Here is a 22,512-nt window from a genome sequence, read left to right as displayed (position 1 = left end):
TGGGCGGGCTGGAGGCGGGGCCCGGCGCGCCCCTCTCGCTGCTTCCGGCGGCGGCGGGCGGTTCCGGCGCGCGCCCGGGGCGGCGGCGCGCGGCGGGGGGCTATTGGGGTGCGCGTCTGAGTGAGTGGACGCCGCCGCGGCCGCCATGCAGCTGACAGTGAAGGCTCTTCAGGGCCGTGAGTGCAGCCTGCAGGTAGCGTCACCAGGCCCCCGCCGCGAGCCGGCTGGCGCACGACCCCCTCCCCCTGCAGGTCGCAGGGCTGGGCTGAGGGTGGGGACAGGGCGGGCGGGCCAGCCGCGCCTGGGAGGCTGGGAGAGCTGCCCTCGGCGGGGGCCGCGGGCTCAACCCCTGCTCCCGCCCTCGGCCTGGCCAGGTGTCCGAGGATGAGCTGGTGTCCACGCTGAAACATCTGGTCTCTGAGAAGCTGAACGTCCCCGTGTGCCAGCAGCGGCTGTTGTTCAAGGGCAAGGCCCTTGCAGGTAACGGGGACTGGAGACGCCCAGGGAGCCCGCACGAAGTCGGGGTCGGGGTGTCCAGGCCGAGCTGAGGCAGCAGTATGATGGGTGGGGCGTCGGCCACTTGATTCTCGGGGCAGTGGCTGAACCGTCCTCAGCCAGATGCCACAGCGCTCCCTGAGGCCACCCCCACCGCGGTGGATAACGAATTCATCGATCTCTTTTTGGCAGATGGCAAAAGACTCTCTGATTATAGCATTGGGCCCAATTCCAAGCTCAACCTAGTCGTCAAACCTCTGGAAAAGGTATTACTGGAAGAAAGCGCCGCCCGGAAACTGGTTGAGGCTCCACCCCCACGCCCACCAGCCTGGCAGCTCATTGCAAAAATCCTAGCACGCCACTTCAGTGCTGCAGATGCCAGCAGAGTCCTGGATCAACTACAGAGGGTGAGACAGGTAGCCCCGGACTTCCAGTCCTGCCCCAGCTGCTCCCACCTATGTCTGTTGTACCCCCACTGGCACCCCCTGAATCCCCCTGGCCTTCTCTCCTCAGGATTATGAGAGATCTCTAAGCCGCCTGACCCTGGATGACATCGAACGTTTAGCTAGCCGCTTCCTGCACCCCGAAGTCACTGAAGCTATGGAGAAGGGGTTCTCCAAATAGGATTCACAGAGTGTGGGGATGAGCCCTGCCAGGCTGCAAGCTGCATGTAGCATTAAATGTGTTCTCATGTTGCAATTTGGCTTATAATAATAATAGCTGACGGGTACCCTGGAACCTGTACCCAGCTCTTGCTAGGTTCCAGGCACCACTGAAAGCACTTGACCTGGGTTTGCTCTTGCACCTTGAACAAAATGTGAGACAGCTGAGGCTCCTTGCAGTGAAATGGGGAAGCCAGAGTCCAAGTCCAGCCAGTTTCTAGAAGTGCCTCAGGATAAGAAGGAAAGGGGACGTTTGGAAGATTCCGAAGGATGGGCTTTGGCATTTAGTGTTTAGCCCACTGAGAATAAATCCTCAAGTGACTCCTTTTCAGACCTCTGGCATTGGTGAGAGGTCAGGTGACAGCCAGCCCTGGATTCCCTCCGCTGCTACAGCCAGTGCACACAATGAAGGAAAGGCAGGTTGGGGAGTCAGGGGTGAACATCGCCCAGCTCTACGGTATGATCTCAGGCAAGTGCCTGTGCCATATTGGTCCCTAGCCATTGACTGCCCACTGAAGGCCACTCCTTAAATCTCACTCAATTTCCTTCACCTTACCCCAGACCCAGGGTGGGGGGCTGTCTATAGAAGTCTTCCCTTTTGTGTTTCATAAACAAACAGGACAGAAGCCAAATGATGACCAAGCATGGCCCAGAGATGGGGTATCCTGGCCCTCCTGTCACAGCTCTTCCCTGGACACCGCCTTTGCTTGTCTCTCACTGGACACGGGCAGGTCTTGCTCCCTAGGGGTGACAGGTGACTGGCTTGAGGTCACTCAGCAAAGCAGTGCCAGAGCCAGGACTTAGCCTGGCCCCCGCATCATGTGCTCACCCTAGAATGGAAGTGGACCCTTCCCCCACCACGTATGCACAAGGGCTTTCACTTTGCACGACCCTTACTGTCATTAGAGGAAACTTTGGGATGCCAGGGAGGGGGCAGAAGCACATCCTGGTGGCACTGATCCCCCCACCCTACCTGGTAGGGGCGCTAGATGTCATCTAGACACCTGCTCCTTGGAGGAGGCGACCCCGGACAGTTGAGGCTGGAAGGAAGCTGTGTGCACAGGAGGAAGGATGCTCCAGCCCCATCACCATCCCTGCCCAAGGCCCTTCTACCTGGGTCCCTGGGCTGGGAAGACAAGAGGCCTTACGGGTGAAGGATTTCAAGAGCGGAAGGAAGCCCCTGGCCCACCTGAGAGCTGAGCATATCAAAGAGCAGGGCCCACATAGAAGTCTATGTGATCCAGCCGCTCAGTCAGGAAGTTTATGTTGCAATTTTAAATAGCACTAAAGGTGAATGTGAGACTTAGACTTTGATCCAAAAAGAACTATACTAGCTAGGCTGCTGTTGGTTTCCAGTAATTGGTTTAGCCATAAAAGAAATTGGTTTAAACAAGAAAGGAAACTTAACTGGTTTACAAAACTGAGAAGTCCAGGGTATTGGCAACAGATGAACAATTTCACCAAATACCCAGTTTCTTCCTACCTCCCCTGTGCACTCACTCTGCAGTGTCTGCTTTATCCCAGGCTGCCGCCTCAGGATCAAAGATGGCTGCCTTCAGCTTCCACTGAATCCCTTGTTCATAGCCAGCAAGGTGCACCTTCTGGCCCTGTAGTATAGCTTCTTTCTTGGATGCCCCCAGCAAATAAATGTCCTTTCATTGATCAAAACTGGGTCATGCCTCCAATTATTTTGTCCAGGGTGGGTAGTGGGAGGCCATCCCCTTGGACACCCATAGGCTGTGGGAAGGAGAGGGAAATTCTCAACAAAAACCAGGTCCTTGGGAAGGGTGATGGGTGGCCCCAAATAGCAACTGTTAATGCAGGGGAGAGACAAACAGATGCACTTTTCCTTTTTTCCATTGATTTGAGAGAGAGAGAGAGGGAGAGAAGCATCAACTTGTTCCACCCAGTTGTTCCATCTAGCTCTGCACTGATTGATTGCTTCTTCTATGTGCCCTGACCAGGGATTGAACCTGCAACCTTGGCACACCAGTACAATGCTCTATCCAGTAAGCCACCTGGCTAGGGCCACGGGTGCACTTTTCAGACAGCCCCTAGAGGTGGTTGTTGAGTTCCTTGTGCCAGTGCCTCCCAGCTTGTGGGTGACAGCCATCTAGTGGTTAGGAGACTTCTGCTGGCAGTTGGACATGGGGTTCAGGAACTCAAAAGGAAGATCAGGCAGGGTATGGCAACAGGAGTGCAGTTTTCAGGGTGTATGATGGGAGCCTCACTGAATGAAGAGCTGAGTGGGATCCAGGCTCAGTCTGATTCCAGAGCCCTCTGCAGCCTTCTATGATGATGATCAGGAATTACCTGTGGACAAGACATCCTAGAGCTGTGTAGAAAGATGAGGTGACTTGCCAGAGAGTGTAGCGTGAAAAGAGCAGAGAGGACTGGGTCTTGAGAACTTCACCAACTGGAGATGTGGTAAAGGCCAGGAACATCCCCAGAGCAAGGCCACAGGGAGAGCTCAGTGTTAGACACCAAAACTGCCTCTCCAAAGAGGGGGAAGTTGTTGCCTGACCAGGCGGCACAGTGGATAGAGCATCGGACTGGGACGCAGAGGACCCAGGTTCGAAACCCCGAGGCCTCCAGCTTGAGCATAGACTCATCTGACTTGAGCACAGGGTCGATGGCTTGAGCGAGGGGTCACTGGCTCAGCTGGAGCCCCCCCCCCTCATCAAGGCACCTATGAGAAAGCAATCATTGAACAACTAAGGTGTGGCAACAAAAAAATGATGATTGATACTTCTCATCTCTCTCCCTTCCTGTTTGCCTGTCCCTATCTGTTCCTCTCTCTGTCTCTGTCGCCAAAGAAAAAAAAGAGGGGAAGTTGTCCATTGCCACCAAGAAGCAGAGAGCACATGGAGCCTCTGCATTAATAACAAAAAGGCCATTGGCTATGTTACAGGTGCAAGAAGCAACTGCAGTATTAAGAGGGGAGGAGGTAGTGACAGTGACCTCTCGTTTTAGAAGCTTGTATGTGGCAGGACAGGGATGGGCCAGTTGGGAGAGGGAAGGCAGAGAGGGAGGAAATACTACAGAGATGAGTAATGGGAGGTCCAGGTGGGAAGGGGCCCGGAGACTCTGGTCCAGGCCCTATGCCGTCACGAGAAGAAACTAGGGACTCCACACGACGATGGGGCAGCCACAGACTGCACTCGGCCTTTGCCCCTAAAATCTGGGGGTGATCCCACAGACATTATGCAGGCCCCAAATGCTAAGATCTTTTAATAGGTTTCAGAATGTTTACTGTAGGTGCTACGCTCCTCCCAGTGTAGTGTCCACCCAAGTGGTGGGTGCCACCCTACTTGCTGCTACCTGTCCCCTGCCCACTGTGGGCCCCTCAGACCCATCACCTGCTTCTCAAGGCGGGTTCTCAGGCAGTCCTTAACACCCCACCTCCCAGGGACATGGTACAGTTTGAAGGCCCTGTTGTGATCATAATGACACTAGCAGAAGGCACAATAAGTGGTGGCCTCACAGACAGAAATGGTCTAGCACTTGGACTGAGATGCTTGTGGCACCATTTCCCAAGGTCCCAGAGGAGGGGCAGACTCAGAGAACAGCATTTGCTTTAGGGTGGGCTTGTTGAGTTGGAGGTGGCCAGGTGGTATATTAAGTGTGCCCACAATTTGCTGGTTCCTTGAAGGCCTCCCATCCAGACCTAGCCAAAACCAGACCTTGCCAACTCCAATAGGTCCAACAGGGATGCTGCTTAGCCAGGCCAGGCACTCCCGAAGCAGATGTGACACCTGCGGCTGGCTTCAGACCCGCAGGCCCTGAAAAGCCATTGGGAGAGACAACAGCCCTGACCACCAACAGGGCCCAGCTGGAACGGCTTCCTAGACTCCTGGGGACCGGACCCCGCCCCACCCTGTCTATACACCCCTCTTGGGCTGACCAAGTGACTCTGGCATTGCTCATTCCTTGCCCATTTTGCCCTCATTCTCCTGCTTTTCCTTCCACTTCACTGCTCACTCCTTCTCTGGCTTCTCTGCGTTCTTTCCCGCTCACGTACACCACCCCATCTTTCGATGTCGGAGGGTTCTAGGACTCTGTCCCCAGAGGCTTCTCTTTTCTCTCCCTGTGTCACTCCCCAGGGGAGCTTCTCCACCTTCACTCCCACCTCTGTGACTCAACCCAGCCTTCTCTCCTGAGCTCCAGGGCCACATCTCTAGGGTGTGATTCTGAGACAGCTCCTAGCTCTCTGCAGACACCTCACTCATTCCTTATCACACACTCACTGGGTGCCTGCCTGTCCCAAATGCTGGCAACACTGGGACTAGAAGACACAGTTTCTTCTTTCTTGGCATCCACAGGGGCCTGCCTTGATTAACAAATACACTACTCAGCCAGGCTCTTAATGACAGGAAGCAGGAGGCCCCTTTGCTTCCCCCAGCTCTCCTTTCTCCATAGGCTCCCGGGCAACAATTTTTGAAATAGTCCAGAACAGTTGCCTTGTAGATGTTGCGACATCTGATTCCTTCCTTCTTAGATTCAGCTTAAACATTTTTTTTTAATTTATTGATTTTAGAGAGAGAAAAGAGAGAGGAGAGAGAGAGAGAGAGAAACATTGATTTGTTGTTCTATTTGTTTATGCATTCATTGGTTGCTTCTTGTATGTGCCCTGAAGGGGATCAAACCCGCAACCTTGGCCTATCAAGATGATGCTCTAACAAACTGAGCTACCCGTCCAGGGCAGCTTAAATATTTTGATGGCACACAGCTATGGGAATGCTGTGTTCTCCCCCCCACCACCATCAACATCAGAAGGCACTCAAGGTCAGGCTGTCCATCATTGGGGAGGCTCAGCCATATAGTCAAGGTGATGGCTGCCTGGTGTCTCTGTTGCAAAGTTGCATTTTCTCTTCTTAATGCACAAATGGTCTGGGGTAATACCTTGAGACCCTGTTCCTGTTCCCCCAACAACCTTTATCGAATGGTTTTACCATCCGAGGATGATTCTTGCCTGAATGTATTGCTTTTGTGGCCGCAAAATGGTTTTCTGGTGCTTTCTTTTTTCTACAATTATTAATTAGCATTTCTCCTTTTTCTCTGCTCTCTTTTCTCAATTATAAGAGTGGATACATTGCTTTTATTTATTCAACAACTTAGAATCCAAGAGTGTCATATTGGGGGGTAATTTTTATTGGACTATGGCATGCATACAGTAATGTGCATAAATCATCACTATGCAGCTCAATGGATTTTTAAAGTGAATACCCCATGAATCTATCCCCTCCAGATCAAAGGATAGAATATTTTCAACAACCCAGCACCTTCCCTTGGGCCCCTTCCAGCCAGATATTAATCCTCTCCAAAAGGTTTAATATCCTTTTGGATGTTCAAATTGTTTTTCCTTTGGTTCTTTCCTGTTGATTCCTGTGTTCCTTTGACATGCCCCATCTTTTTGTTTTTCAAGCACTTCTTTCCTATTACTACAAGGTTCTCCAGGCTCATCTTGTTGTTTTTTTTTTCTGCTTCAGCCCTAGAACCAGCCATTTCTCTAAAAAGCTCTGGTTCTTTTTAGTGGAGAATGGTACTGAGAAACCAATGTCTAAGTCCAAGGTATGTAGGTATGTTCATACTACTGAGGTGTCATTGCTTCTAGACTCTTTCACTGGAAGAAACTAGGAAAGACTTTTAAAAAGATCTTATTTATTGATTTTAGAGGGGGGGGGAGAGAGAGAGAGAGAGAGAGAGAGAGAGAGAGAGAAGGAGGGGAAGGAGCAGGAAATATCAACTCATAGTAGCATCTCTTATGTGCCTTGACCAGGCAAGCCGAGGGTTTCAAACTGGCAACGTCAGCATTCCAGGTTGACACTTCATCCACTGTGGCACCATAATTCAGGCAGAAAGATTTTTTTTTTAACAGGACAGAGAGAGTGATAGATAGGGACAGACAGACAGGAACGGAGAGAGATGAAAAGCATCAATCATCAGTTTCTCGTTGAAGCACCTTTCTCATATGTGCCTTGACCGCGGGCCTTCAGCAGACCGAGTAACCCTTTGCTCGAGCCAGTGACCTTGGGTCAAGCTGGTGAGCTTGTTGCTCAAGCCAGATGATCCTGCGCTCAAGATGGCGACCTTGGGGTCTCGAACCTGGGTCTTCTGCATCCCAGTCCAACACTCTATCCACTGCACCACTGCCTGGTCAGGTCAGAAAGATATTTTTTACGTTTATACTGCAAACCCCAATTTCAATCACAGTTCTTTGTCACCTCCCCTTATTCCAAAGTGAGAATTCTCATTTCCAGCAGCATCGATATATTTACTCATTTGCTCTACAAGATAGAGTCTGTCTTAAAGTACACCCAAAATAGCTTCACAGTCACTTCATCACTACCATTGCCAACAACAGAATTCCTAAGAGTAAAACCAGTGCCTTTCATCCTAAGACTATATTCCATGAAGGGAGTACAGTCAGGCAGCTGAGTTTAAAACGCATATGAATTATTTTTTCTGTGTGGTTTTGTTATAAATTGGATATGCAGTTAGTCTCATTTGTTTTTGTTTTTATTCAATTTTAACATTTTATTTTTTCACTATTTCAAATATATTATTGGACATTTAGAATATTTACAATGGTTCAGCCCTGGCTAGATAGCTTGGTTGGTTAGAGCATTGACCCGAAGTGCAGAGAGGTTGCTGGTTCGATCCCCAGTCAGGGAACATATAAGAACAGCTCGATGTTCCTGTCTCTCTTTCTCTCCCCCTTTCTCTCTCACTGAAATCAATTTAAAAATATATTTATGATGATTCAAAGTCAAAACTACACAAAAGCGTATTCCAAGAAATCCATACCCGTGTCAGCTTCCTGTAGGTGACCATTCTCATTAGCTTTGAGTTTCTTCTTCCTGTGTCCTTTTTCCAGTGAGTGTGTGTATCTATGTGTGTGCGTCCTTGGCACTCTGCTTTTTTCTCATAACAATGTATCCTGGAAAACATTTCATTTTTTTTATTAGATATTTTTTCCTTTTTTATTGCTGCTTAAGACTACTCTATGAATGTACTATAGTTTATTTCACCAGTTTCCTGCTGATGGACATGCACATTGTGTCCAATAACTTTGTTACCACTTATGGTGCAGTGAGTAATTGTGTACATGTTATTCTGTATTTGTGAAGTAACTTCCTACACAAGGATCGCTGGGTCCAAGACAGTGATGGAGTTTTGTATATACACAATTCTTTGACTCATTCAACAAGGAACAAACAACCTACTGTATCAACTGCACTGAACAAGAAAAGGGTACCAGAGATGATATATCAACAATATATAAGTGAGCAAAACAAGATTATAATTTTGGATTCTTAGAAATGCTATACAGCAGCCTGACCAGGCGGTGGCGCAGTGGATAGAGCATCGGATTGGGATGCAGAGGACCCAGGTTCCAGACCCCGAGGTCGCCAGCTTGAGTGTGGGCTCATCTGGTTTGAGCAAAAGCTCACCAGCTTAAACCTAAGGTCGCTGGCTCCAGCAAGGGGTTACTCGGTCTGCTGAAGGCCTGCGGTCAAGGCACATATGAGAAAGCAATCAATGAACAACTAAGGTGTTGCAACGCGCAATGAAAAACTAATGATTGATGCTTCTTTTTTTTTTTTTTTTACAGAGGCAGAGATAGACAGGAACGGAGAGAGATGAGAAGCATCAATCATCAGTTTCTCGTTGCGTGTTGCAGCTTCTTAGTTGTTCATTGATTGCTTTCTCACATGTGCCTTGACCGTGGGCCTTCAGCAGACCGAGTAACCCCCTGCTGGAGCCAGCGACCTTGGGTCCAAGCTGGTGAGCTCTTTGCTCAAGCCAAATGAGCCCGCGCTCAAGCTGGCGACCTCAGGGTCTCGAACTTGGGTCCTTCCGCATCCTAGTCCGACGCTCTATCCACTGCGCCACCACCTGGTCAGGCTGATTGATGCTTCTCATCTCTCTCCATTCCTGTCTGTCTGTCTCTGTCTAACCCTCTCTCTGACTCACTCTCTGTCTCTGTAAAAAATAAATTAAAGAAAAAAGAAATGCTATACAGCAAATTAAAATGAGACAATATGATGAAGCATGCCTGGGGGTAGTATGTTAGACTGTTGATCCAGAAGCTCTCTCAGAGGTGACATTGTAGTCAAGATCCTGATGACCAGAAGGATCCAGCCATAGGAAAGTTTGCAGACAGTCTTCCAAAATAATAATAATAATAATAATAATAATAATAATAATAATAATTGCAAACGGCTGGGGGCAGGTCAGGAGCAGAGAAGTGGCCCCAGAGGCTGTAGATAAAGGTGAGCAGGCAGGAGTGGGTAGAGGGTGGTGGAGTTGGGAGCCAGGTCACCCAGGGCATTTATAAAATACAGCAGAGTGCCTGACCGGGCAGTGGCATAGTGGATGGAGCATCATCAGCCTGGGATGCTGAGGACCCAGGTTCGAGGCCCAAGGTTGCCCTCTTTAGTGTAGGCTCATCCAGCGTGAGCATGGGGTCACTGGCTTGAGGCCCAGGGTTGCTGACTTTAGTTCAAGGTTGCTGGCTTGAGTGAGAAGTCACTAGCTCTGCTGGAGCCCCCGGTCAAGGCACATATGGAAGAGCAGTCAATGAGCAGCTAAGATGCCGCAACAAAGAGTTGATGCTTCTCATCTCTCTCCATTCCTGTCTATCCCTCTTTCTCTCTCACCGGAAAAAGAAAAAAATAAATAACAGCAAAGAGTTTGGATTTGATTTCAAAAGCAATGGGAGATAGTTTTCACATTTTTTCTGTTTTTTCCCTTTATTTGTATTAAGATTTGAAGCAGAGATGTGATGTGATCTGATTTATTAACACCTGATTCAGCTGTCTAGAGAACAGGCTCTAGAGAAGCAAGTTTAGGAAAAACCAGGTAGGAAGTTGTGGAAGAAATTCAGGGAGAGACGGTAGCTACCACTGGAGACTAGCAATAAAGATGGAGAGGGCCTGACCTGTGGTGGCGCAGTGGATAAAGCGTCGACCTGGAAATGCTGAGATCGCCGGTTCAAAACCCTGAGCTTGCCTGGTCAGGGCACATATGGGAGTTGATGCTTCCAGCTCCTCCCCCCTTCTCTCTCTCTGTCTATCTCTCTCCTCTCTAAAAATGAATAAATAAATAAATAAAAATTAAAAAAAAAAAGATGGAGAGAAGTGGGCTGATTGGGCTCTGTTTTAGGGGGATATCCAACAGGATTTAGTGATACAGTTCAGCTTTATGTCCTTCCTTATGATTGTAAGGAGGAAAATAGAAAACATGACAATCACTGTCAGAAATTTTATGTCACTTTAAAATTTTAGTTTTGATTAAAAATGTCATATAATGCCTCTGTCAAAACGTCCTGTAAGCCTGACCTGTGGTGGCGCAGTGAATAAAGCGTTGACCTGGAACGCTGAGGTCGCCAATTCAAAACCCTGGGCTTGCCCGGTCAAGGCACATACGAGGAGCAATGATGAGTTGATGCTTCCTGCTCCTCCCTCACTTCTCTCTCTCTCTTCTCTTTAAAATCAATAAATTAAAAAAAAAAAAAGTCCTGCAAAACTGAGACTTATGGACATAGATAAAAGTAGAGTGGTCACCAGGGGGAGGGGGTGTGGGGGAGCGGGGAAGGGAGTAAAGAAGGACAAATATACTGTGAGGGAAAATTATTTGACTTTGGGTGATGGGCACACAACAATCAACAGAAATATTTACCTGAAACCTATGTACTTTTATTGATCAATGTCACCCCTCTAAATTTAATATTCTAAATAAAATTTTTTTAAAAACCTTCAGGAAGACATGAAAAGGAAGTTATCCCCGACAATGCCATCGCACAGAGATAACGAGTACAGTGTATTTACTTTTTAGTTTATTGTTTTAGGATTTCAATGTATTCATATAATAATTTATTAAGTTGGGTTTTAACTGATTTTAGTTTTTGTTTTTTGGTGTTTTTTTTTAATTTTTTACAGGGACAGAGAGAGAGAGGGATAGATAGGGACAGGTAAACAGGAACGGAGAGAGATGAGAAGCATCAATCATCAGTTTTTCGTTAAGACATCTTAGTTGTTCATTGATTGCTTTCTCATATGTGCCTTGACCGCGGGCCTTCAGCAGACCGAGTAACCCCTTGCTCGAGTCAGCGACCTTGGGTCCAAGCTGGTGAGCTTTTTTTTTTTTTTTTGCTCAAGCCAGATGAGCCCGCGCTCAAGCTGGCGACCACAGGGTCTTGAACCTGGGTCCTCGGCATCCCAGTCCGAAGCTCTATCCACTGCGCCACCGCCTGGTCAGGCCTGATTTTAGTTTTGTATTCTTATTTTTCAATATGACATAGCCCTATTCCCACTGTCCCTACTTTATCTCAGGTCCCTATTATTTTCCTTCCTTGCCTCTGTGCGGGTCTCCCTGCAGGCAGGCTTGGCCTTCACATTGTCTACTTTAGTGGCCTTTCTAAAAGGCAAATATGATTGACTCGTCGCCCCATTTAAAGCCTCCTTTAGTTTCTCCACCTACATCGGCGATGGGGGCAGGGTACAGAGCTGTAGACCTTGTGGGCCGTCCGACCCCATCTCCCTCCGCAAATCACAGCAAGGACATTGAGGCACATTTCTTGGGGACATTGGGCTCAGGGAAAGGACAGGGCGGGAAATTAGCCCCTGTGTACTGTGGCCCCATACGAGGTTGGGAGTAAGGGAGGCGGGTTCCGCAGGAGCACTGGCATCACATTTCGCTCTAAGGGGCGGAGTTTAATGAGAAAGCGTTCATAGGCTGGGCAGCCAATGAGGTGTCTCCCGACTTTGGCAGGGCTGGCTGGAAGAGAACCAATCTCCCGCCCAACCGAACTGGCGGCGATGGGGCGGAGTGTGTCTCTGCTGGAGTTCTGGGAATCCCCAGTTTAACTGCGCGCTAAGGGGAGGATATTCGTGAGGGAGTGCTGCCATGGGGTGGCAGGGCCAGCTGGGTGGGACTCGACCACGCACGGGGCGCCCTCAATAGGTCCTGCTAGCGCAGGCCTGCGGGGCGGATTCAGCGCGAAGGGGTGGGGCTTCTGGAAGGAACCGCAGTTTCTGAGCCACCCGCGGGGAAAGCAGATGGTTGGATCCGCGCTCCGGGGGTGGGGTCGAAGGCGGAGCACTGCGGCCATGCAGGTAGCCGATGTAGGCCTCACCGGAGCCGACTGCCAGGGCGGCCAGGATGGTTCCGGCACCTCGCGCGGATCGGGCCGGGTGGCCATTGAAGCCAGCGGAGCTCTGTGTGCTGCGCGATCACAGCATGCCTCAGGGCGGGGTGGAGACACCGCACTCACGGCCAGAAGGCCAGGAAATCGACTACGTATATTGTATCCCACCCGAGGGGACAGCAGGGAATACATTGCGAGCTCTTTTGGGAGGGTTGCGTTGTGTGCAGAGAGACAGACAGGTCGGGGCTGAAAAGGGTGCCGAGGGAAACAGGCGCAGCTTGGGTATGTACGGGCTAGGGTCAGTCTGGACAGGAAGAAGAAATTAGAGTAGGGGGGCAATGGGAAGGCTGGTGAGAGTTATGGTTAGAGTGGTCTGGAGGGGGTGCGACCAGGTGGCCTGAGAGAGGACCTGCGACACAAAGTCAGTGTGGATGGTGCCTTAACTGAATCTCCACCAGTGACCTCCGTGTGCCTTTCCCATCCCCCTTGGAGGCGGACATCGCGCGTGGATCCCTGGCCCCAGATGCGGAACCCCACCGAGATGCGGTTCAGAAGGCGCTCACAGTGAGCGGCAGCGTCCTAGCGGTGTAAGCTCTAGAAGAGGGTGTGCCCCAGGTGGCTGGGCCAGTCTCCACCGAAGGGTGCTTTACTGGAGCTGCGGAGACACGCAAGGAAGAGTTGGATCCAGGGAAGGGACTTGGTGCTGTCTGAGGGGGTGTTGTAATGAAGACAGCAAAGGGTTCAGTGTAATGCCTGAGGGACAGCAAAGAAGAAAGGAACCACCACCTCTAACTTCATTTTCTTTTTCCCCTTCACTTTTAGCTGCTGGAGAGCTGAAGATTCTCGCCTCCTCCGAATTTCCATCATCAACTTTCTTGACCACCTTTCCCTAGTGATGAAGACCATGCAGCGCTTTGGGCCACCTCTTTCCCGCTAAACCCGGGCTAGGAAAAGGGGGCTGAGGCCCAATCTTGTATCTGGTCCTCAGCAATGGATCCTTCCTAGGGCAATGATTCCTGCAGCAGTTACCACTTTATTCTGGGGCCCTGGTTTTTTACCTGTTTGTCACAGCAGCAAATAAAACTGAGTTACTATTCCATGTCTGAGTTTCTTTTCACCTACAGCAGCTCCTAATAATCTTGCCTTTGTCCCAGGGTCGGAGGAGAAGTCTGGGAACTGTATATTCAAGCACTACAAGGTATCTGAAGACAATTTAGGAAATGGAAGATGGGTCCTGTCATGCAGTATTAACTACTGTGAACATTTTAGAATCTTTCCTTAGTTTCTTTTTAAATTTGTATTGATTTATTTTTACAGAAGAAGGAAGGGAGAGAGAGAGAGAGAGAGAGAGAGAGAGAGAGAGAGAGAGAGAAACATCAATTGTTGTTCCACTTGTTTAGACATTCATTGGTCGATTCTTGTATGTGGGATCAAACCTGCAACTTTGGTGTATCTGGATGATGCTCTAACCAATTGAGCTACCTGGTCAGGGCTTTCCTTAGTTTTATAGCTGTAGTTATATACTTAATGTAAAATAAAGATACAATGTATATTTTGCAAGGTTAGCATCTTTACTAATATTTTTCATCTAACATTCTAAAAATTTTTCAAAAGCATTATTGAATAGAGGTATAACATATATTACAATGTAATTATTGATTAAATTATTTTCAATTTTTGTCCTGTTATAGGTAATGATTCAATGGAATTATTTTAATTTTTTTATTTATTATTCAGTGAGAGGAAGGCAGGCAGTGAGACAGATCCCCGCATGCACCTGGACCAGGATTCACCCAGTAAGCCCACTAGGAGGCAATGCTCTGCACATCTGGGGTGTTGCTCCATTGCTCAGCAACCGAGCTCTTCTTAGCACCTGAGGCAGAGGCCATGGAGCCATTCTCAGCACACAGGGCCAACTCGGTCCAATCAAGCCATGGCTGAAGGAGGAGGAAGAGAGAGAGAGAAACAGGAGGAGGGGGTGGAGAAGCAGATGGGCACTTCTGTGTGCCCTGACCAGGAATTGAACCCGAGACATCCACATACTGGGTGACACTCTACCACTGAGCCAACTGACCAGGGCTAATGGAATTCTTGTATATAAATTTTTGCATGAATAACTCTTTACTTAAGATAGGTTCCAAGAGGTATACCTATTGAGTTAAATATTTATGATTTACTTTATAAAGCTCTCATTCTATAGTACAAAACTGCACTACGGAAAATGTAACCTCCACTAGAATGCTGGTTTCTCATATCCTTGTCACTGTTAGGTCTCCTTGACAAAAAATTAAAAAATTTTAAAAATTAAGATTTTATTTATTGATTTTAGAGAGGAGAAAGAGAAAGGCGGGAGGGAGGAGTAAGAAGCATCAATGCATAGTTGCTTCTCATATGTGCCTTGACCAGGAAAGCCTGGTGTTTTTAATCAGTAACCTCAGAGTTCCAGATCAATGCTCTATCTGCTGTGCCACCACAGGTCAAGCATCAAAAAATTTTTTGAAAAATTGAGTTTGCATGAGAACAAACAATCCGAAAAGACTAAAATCAGAGCTTTGTAGGCTGACTGGCCTTGTCTCAGGTCAGTGAAGAAAAGTGCTGGGACAATTGGTTTAAGTCTTTCAGTGGAAAGCATGAACTCCCTGTAAATTATATATATCAGCTGTATATTATAGCAGCTCTTTTATAGATGCCATCAGACTGTCCAAGCTGATCATGTTTTCTTAGAATAAAGGAGGTTTTATGCCTGGTCTGTGGTGGCACAGTGGTGAGAGTGTCATCCTGGAATGCTGAGGTCTCCAATTCAAAACCTTGGGCTTGCCTGGTCAAGGCACATATGACAAGCAACCAGTGAACAGCTAGAATGAAGCAGCTACTCCTTGTCCCATCCCTCCCACCTCTGTAAAATCAATAAATAAAATATTTTAAAAAGGAAAAAAAAGGATGTTTTGTTTTTGTTTTGTTTTTTGCCTGACGAGGCAGTGGTACAGTGGATAGAGCATCGGCCTGGGTTGCTGAGAACCTGGTTCAAAACCCCAAAGTCACTGTCTTGAAAACGGGCTCACCAAATTGAGCACAGGATTGCTGGCTTGAGTGTGGAATCATAGACATGACCCCATGGTAACTGGCCTGAAGCCCAAGGTCACTGGCTTGAGCCCAAAGGTCACTGGTTAAAGCCCAAAGTTGCTGGCTTGAACCCAAGGTCATTGGCTTGAGCAAAGGGTCTCTGGCTCTGCTGTAGTCTCCCTGTCAAGGCACATATGAGAAAGCAATCAATGAACAACTAAAAGTGCTGCAACAAAGAATTGATGCTTCTCATCTCTCTCCTCTCCTGTTGGTCCCTCTCTCTGCCTCTGTCTCTCTCTCACACTAAAAAAAAAAAGAAGATTTTACTTCTATTTGGTTAATATCTTTTCTCACGGAGTTGTATTTTCCTGCTTCTCTGCATGCTTGGTACTTTTACTATTTTGAAGTTTTTTAAACTGAATTTATTGGAGTGACATTGATTAATACAATTATATGGGTTTCGGGTGTACAGTTCTGTAATACATCATTTGTATTGTGTGTTCTCCACCCCAAGTCTCCCTCCTTCCATCACCCATTATCCCCCTTTTACCCTCTCCTACCTCCCTGCATGCCTGGTAATTTTAGGTTGGATGTCAGACATTATGACTTCCCCTTGGGTGCTGGATTTCTTTGTAGTTATTCCTAGACATATATTTTGAGCTTTGTTCTGGATGCTATTCAGTGACTTGGAAACAGTTGGATCCTTTAGAGTCTGGCTCTGAAGATTTGCTGCGTGGGCCCTTTCTGTGTAGTAGTCATTTTTTTTCCACTTTACTGAGGCAAGAGCCTTCTGAGCACCTTGTCCAATATCTCCCCAATTGTGAGGTTTACCACACGATTTCATGGGGACAGTCACTAGTCCCTGTCCTGCTTGAGCACTGGGCATCATTACCTTTCTTTCTTTTTTTTTTTTTAAATTTATTTTTCTGAAGCTGGAAACGGGAAGAGACAGTCAGGCAGACTTCTGCATGCGCCGGACCGGGATCCACCCGGCACGCCCACCAGGGGGCGACGCTCTGCCCACCAGGGGGCGATGCTCTGCCCCTCCGGGGCGTCACTCTGTTGCGACCAGAGCCACTCTAGCGCCTGGGGCAGAGGCCAAGGAGCCATCCCCAGCGCCCGGGCCATCTTTGCTCCAATGGAGCCTCGCTGCGGGAGGGGAAGAGAGAGACAGAGAGGAAGGAGAGGGGGAGGGGTGGAGAAGCAGATGGGCGCTTCTCCTGTGTGCCCTGGCCAGGAATCGAACCCAGGACTTCTGCACGCCAGGCCCACGCCAGGCCGACGCTCTACCACTGAGCCAACCGGCCAGGGCCGCATCATTACCTTTCATCCCTCAGGTGGTTCTTCCCGCGGCCTCACATATTTTCTTCACATGCCTGTGCTGGTCTGTGGAATACTTCAGCAGGACCTTTTGAGGATACACAGGGTTCTTGCCCTGTGCCACTTCCTGCCCTCCAGTCCTCTACCCCACAAGCTCTAGGTGCTGAGAATTTCAGCTCCATCTCCTAAACTCGGGGTGCTCATTGGACTGTGCCAGGAGACGCCCTCCTGGCAGTCAGCAGGGCAGACCTCTTGTTTCTCATCTCCCAGAGATCGCTGACCTTTATTAATTTGATGCTGGTTTTCTTCACAGCCTGTGTTTCATATATTTCGTCTGGTTTGGGGGGTTCTTTCTAGTAAGTGACAGGTTAATGCAGTCTCTGTTAATCCATATGTGTGAACAAAGCCTGCCTTTGTAGAACGTGAAGTCTGACATTGTGAGCTGGAGGAAGAGAGATGCTGACAGTGGGGGTAGATGGTGGTGGTCATGATGATGACGATGAAGACTCTCACCTGGCAGCATGCAGCAGCTGTAGTGCCTATAGGGAGGGTCTCTTTCTGCCTTCTTTTCTATTTCTTTCTTTTCTTTTCTTTTCTTTTCTTTTGAGAGAGAAAGAGACAGGAAAAGAGAGAGATGAGAAGCATCAACTCATATTTGCTGCACCTTAGTTGTTCACTGATTGCTTCTCAAACATGCCTTGACCAGGGGTACTTAAGCTGAACTAGCGACCCCTTACTCAAGCTAGCATCCTTGGGCTCAAGCCAGCGACCTTGGAATCATGTTAATGATCCCATGCTCAAGCCAGCAACTCCATGCTCAAGCTGTCAAGCCTGCGCTCAAGTCGGCAGCCTTGGAGTTTTGGACCTGGGTCTTCAGCATCCCAGGTCAACACTCTATCCACTGCGTCACAACCGGTGGGCTCTATATTATTTATTTATTTACTTATTTATTTATTTACTTACTTACTTACTTATTTTTAAGAAATCATTCTTGCCTGACCAGGTGGTGGCACAATGGACAGTGTCAACCTTAAAGAGATTTTTTAAAATTGATTTTAGTGAAAGAGAAATGGAGAGAGATGAGAATACTAATCTATTCCTGTATGTACCCTGATTGGGGATCAAACCCACAACCTCTGTGCTTTGGGAGAATGCTCTAACTAACTGAGCCACCCAGCCAGGGCGGATATCATTCTTTTTTTTTTTTTTAACTTATTTTTTATTTTTTAAATTATTTTTATTTATTCATTTTAGAGAAGAGAGAGAGACAGAGACAGAAACAGAGAGAGAAGGAGGAAGGAGCAGGAAGCATCGACTCCCATATGTGCCTTGACTGGGCAAGCCCAGGGTTTTGAATCGGTAACCTCAGTGTTCCAGGTCGACGCTTAGAAATCATTCTTTTTTTTTTAATTTTATTTATTTTTTTTTTTTTTACAGAGACAGAGAGTGAGTCAGAGAGAGGGATAGACAGGGACAGACAGACAGGAACGGAGAGAGATGAGAAGCATCAATCATTAGTTTTTCATTGTGTGTTGCAACATCTTAGTTGTTCATTGATTGCTTTCTCATATGTGCCTTGACCGCGGGCCTTCAGCAGACCGAGCAACCCCTTACTCGAGCCAGCGACCTTGGGTCCAAGCTGGTGAGCTTTGCTCAAACCAGATGAGCCCGCACTCAAGCTGGCAACCTCGGGGTCTCGAACCTGGGTCCTTCCGCATCCCGGTCCGACGCTCTATCCACTGCACCACCACCAGGTCAGGCAGAAATCATTCTTAATACCTTTATTATTGATAGATATAACAGAATTTAGCTATTTTACACCATTATCTACTCTGCTTTCTTTCTCTTTCTCCTTAAACGGTTCTGTTCAATGTTGGGGGTTTCTTTTTCCCCCCAAGATTAAAAATTACCAGTTAAGTTTTTCAGTGGCTTAGTTTCTGTAATTTCACAATGGTTATTAAGAGAATAAACAAAGCCTGCACTGCCCTGACAGCTGGGTTGGTTGGAGCATTATCCGGAGGCGCAGAGGTTGCTGGTTCCATCCCTGGTCAGAGCACACGCAGAAATGGATCGATGTTCTTGTCTCACACACTCTTTCTCTTTCTGTCTCTGTCTCTCTCTACCCCCTTCCTCTCGGTCTAATATCAATAATAAAAATTTAAAAAATAAAAAAGGAGCCTGACCTGTGGTGGCGCAGTAGGATAAAGCATCGATCTCAAACACTGAGGTCTCCAGTTCAAGACCCTGGGCTTGCCTGGTCAAAGCATATATAGGAGTTGATGCTTCCTGCTCCTCCTCCTTCTCTCTCTCTCTCTCTCTCCTCTCGAAAATTGAATAAATAAAGTCTTTAAAAAATAAAAAAGGAACCCTTTTTTATTTATTGATTTGAGAGAGAAACATCGATTTGTTCCACTTTTTATGCATTCATTGGTTGATCCTTTTTTATTTTCAAAGATTTTATTTATTGATTTTAAAAAAAGAGAAATGGGGGGGGGTAAGCGGGAAGAATCAACTCATAGTAGTTGCTTCTCGTAAGTCCCTTGACTGTGCAAGACTGGGGTTTCCAACCAGCAACCTCAGCATTCCGGGTTGATGCTTTATCCCCTGCACCACCACAGGTCAGGCTTTAATCCTTGTATGTGCCCTGATTGGGGATCAAACCCTAACCATGGCATATCAGGATGACACTCCAATCAACTAAGCCATTTTTTTTAAGATTTTTTTTTTTTTTATTTCTTCATTATAGAGAGGAGACAGAGAGAGTGAAGGGGGAGGAGCAGGAAGCATCAACTCCCATATGTGCTTTGACCAGGCAAGCCCAGGGTTTTGAACCGGCAACCTCAGTGTTTCCAGGTTGACGCTTTATCCACTGAGCCACCACAGGTCAGGCAACTAAGCCATTTTTTTTAATTGGATTGTTTGTCTTCCTGGTGATGAGTTTTATAAATTTTTTATAAATTTCGGTTAATAAGCCCTTAGCAGATGTATTGATGAATATGTTCTCCCATTGAATGGGTTATCTTTTAACTTTGGTAATGGTGAATGATGTCTTTTGCTGTGCAAAATCTTTTAGTTTGATATAGTCCCATTTATTTATTTTCTTTTTTTTTTTCCATTTTTTTTCTGAAGCTGGAAACGGGGAGAGACAGTCAGACAGACTCCCGCATGCGCCCGACCGGGATCCACCCGGCATGCCCACCATGGGGCGACGCTCTGCCCATCCTGGGCATCGCCATGTTGCGACCAGAGCCACTCTAGCGCCTGAGGCAGAGGCCAAGGAGCCATCCTCAGCACCCAGGCCAACTTTGCTCCAATGGAGCCCTGGCTGCGGGAGGGGAAAAGAGAGACAGAGAGGAAAGCACGGTGGAGGGGTGGAGAAGCAAATGGGCGCTTCTCCTGTGTGCCCTGGCTGGGAATCGAACCCGGGTCCTCCGCACGCTAGGCCGACGCTCTACCGCTGAGCCAACCGGCCAGGGCCTAGTCCCATTTATTTATTTTGTCTTTTATGTCATTTGCCCAAGGAAACATATTGGCAAAAATATTGCTCCTAGATATGTCTGAAAACTACTTATGTTTTCTTCTAGTATTTTTTTTTTCTCCCGAGGCCCAAACTGTCTTCTAGCATTTTTATGGTTTCATGACTTACATTTAAGTCACTTATCCCTTTTGAGTTTATTTTTGTGAATGGTGTAAGATGGTAGTCTAGTTTCATTTTTTTACGCGTACCTATCCAGTTTTCCCAACACCATTTATTAAAGAGATTGTTGTCTTTACTCCATTGTATACTCTTGCCTCCCTTGCCAAATATTAATTGACCATAAAAGTGTGGGTTTATTTCTGGGTTCTCAGTTCTGTTCCATTGATCTATATGCCTGTTCTTATGCCAGTGCCAGGCTGTTTTGGTCATAATGGTTTTGTAGATAGCTTGATATCAGGTAATGTAATACCTCTCACTTTGTTCTTCATTTTCAAGATTGCTGAGGCTATTTGGGTTCATTTTGGTTCCATATAAATTTTTGGAATCTTAGTTCTAGATCTGTGAAGTATGCCATTGGTAATTTAATAGGAATTGCATTGAATCTATAACTTGCTTTGGACAGTATTGACATTTTAATAATATTAATTATTCCTATCCATGAACATGGTATATGCTTCCACTTGTTTGTATCTTTCTCAATTTCTTTTTTCAGTGTGTCTTATAATTTTCTGACTACAAGTCTTTTACCTCTTTGGTTAAATGTATTACAAGGTACTTTATATTTCTGTTGTTGTTGCAATAGTAATGGGATTGTTTCCCTACTTTCTCTTTCTGACTGTTCATTGTTGTTGTATAAAAATGCCACTGAGCCTGACCTGTGGTGGCGCAGTGGATAAAGCATCGACCTGGAAATGCTGAGGTCGCCGGTTCGAAACCCCGGGCTTGCCTGGTCAAGGCACATATGGGAGTTGATGCTTCCAGCTCCTCCCCCTTTCTCTCTCTCCCTCTCTCTCTCCTCTCTTAAAATTAATAAATAAAATAAAAAAAATGCCACTGATTTCTGAATATTAATTTTATGTACACCCATTTTGCTGAATTCATTTATCAGGTCTAGTAGATTTTGCCTGAGATTTTAGGGTTTGCTATGTACAGAATCATGTCATCAGCAATAATGACAGTTTTATTTCTTCCTTCCCAATTTGGATGCCTTTTTTCTTCTTTTAAAACATAATTTATTTATTTTTAAGAGAGAGAGAGAGAGACAGGAAAGAAGAGAGGTGAAAAGCATCAATTTGTAGTTGCGGCACTTGAGTTGTTCATTGATTGTTTTCTCATATGTACCTTGATGGAGTTGGGGGCTTCAACCAAGCCAGTGACCCCTTTCTCAAGCCAGCAACCTTTGGGCTCATGGCAATGAACATGGGGTCATGTCTATAATCCCACACTCAAGCTGGTGACCCCACTCTCAAGCAGGTATGCCTGTGCTCAAGCCAGACAAGCCTGTTTTCAAGCCAATGACCTTGGGGATTTGAAACTGGATCCTGGTCCTCAGTGTCCCAGGTTGAGGCTCTACCCACTACACAATCACCTGGTCAAGCTGGATGCCTTTTATTTCTTTTTCTTGTCTAATTGCTGTGACTAGGACCTGCAGGCTATGTTAAATAAGAATGGTGAAAAGGGACACCCCATCTTGTTTCTGAGTTTAAGGGGATTGCTTTTAGCTTTTGCCTATTGAGTATGATGTTGGTTTGTCATATATGGCCTTTATTATGTTGAGGTATGTTCCCTCAATTCCCACTTTGCTGAGAGTTTTTATCATAAATGGGTGCTGGTAAATAAAAGGATCAATAAATGCTTCTTCTGCATCTATTGATATGATCATGTGATTTTTATCTTTAATTTTGTTTATGTGATGAATCACATTTATTGATTTAAAAATATTGTACCAGCCTTGCCTCCTCATAATACCACTTGATCTTGTTGTATGATCTTTTTAATATATTGCTGGATGTGGTTTGTGAATATTTTATTGAGAATTTTAGCATCTATGTCCATCAGGAATATTGTCCTATAGTTTTCTTTTTTTGTATTGTCTTTACCTGGTTTTGGAGTTAGGATAATGCATGCCTCGTAAAATGAGCTTGGAAATTTTCCCTCCTCTTGAATTTTTTGGAATAGCTTGAGAAGGATAGGTGTTAGTTTTTCTTTGAATATTTGGTAAAACTCACCTGTGAAGTCATTCTGTCCAGGACTTTCATTTGCTGTGAGTTTTTTGATAACTTTCTATTTCATTTGTTGTAATCAGTCTACTCAGGTTTTCTGATTCTTCCAGATTCAATTTT

At 46.8% G+C, this 22,512-nt stretch overlaps 2 protein-coding genes across 4 annotated transcripts; both read left to right on the top strand.

The window, feature by feature from the left end:
• The first annotated feature begins 32 nt into the window (after positions 1–32).
• On the top strand, positions 33–2,825 carry UBL4A (ubiquitin like 4A). Of its 3 annotated transcripts, none has more exons than XM_066356275.1 (4): positions 33–193; positions 375–480; positions 688–911; positions 1,777–2,825. In XM_066356275.1, the coding sequence occupies exons 1-4, from the start codon at positions 146–148 to the stop codon at positions 1,900–1,902; spliced, it is 504 nt and encodes a 167-aa protein (XP_066212372.1). In that variant the 5' UTR covers positions 33–145; the 3' UTR covers positions 1,903–2,825. The 3 variants fall into 3 exon arrangements, with proteins under 3 accessions (XP_066212372.1, XP_066212373.1, XP_066212374.1); XM_066356276.1 differs by having other exon boundaries at positions 34–193; positions 688–902; XM_066356277.1 differs by having other exon boundaries at positions 36–193; positions 688–902; positions 1,009–2,825.
• A 9,231-nt stretch (positions 2,826–12,056) lies between these two features.
• Positions 12,057–13,408, top strand: LAGE3 (L antigen family member 3). Its single transcript, XM_066356481.1, has 3 exons — positions 12,057–12,468; positions 12,768–12,896; positions 13,132–13,408. Exons 1-3 carry the CDS (start codon positions 12,221–12,223, stop codon positions 13,244–13,246), a joined length of 492 nt encoding a protein of 163 aa, XP_066212578.1. The 5' UTR covers positions 12,057–12,220; the 3' UTR covers positions 13,247–13,408.
• Positions 13,409–22,512: the final 9,104 nt, after the last annotated feature.

This window comes from Saccopteryx leptura, chromosome X, assembly GCF_036850995.1.
Source record: "Saccopteryx leptura isolate mSacLep1 chromosome X, mSacLep1_pri_phased_curated, whole genome shotgun sequence".
NCBI lineage: Eukaryota > Metazoa > Chordata > Mammalia > Chiroptera > Emballonuridae > Saccopteryx > Saccopteryx leptura.
Note: the sequence above shows the minus strand (reverse complement) of the source record. Positions and strands in the feature narration are given on the sequence as shown.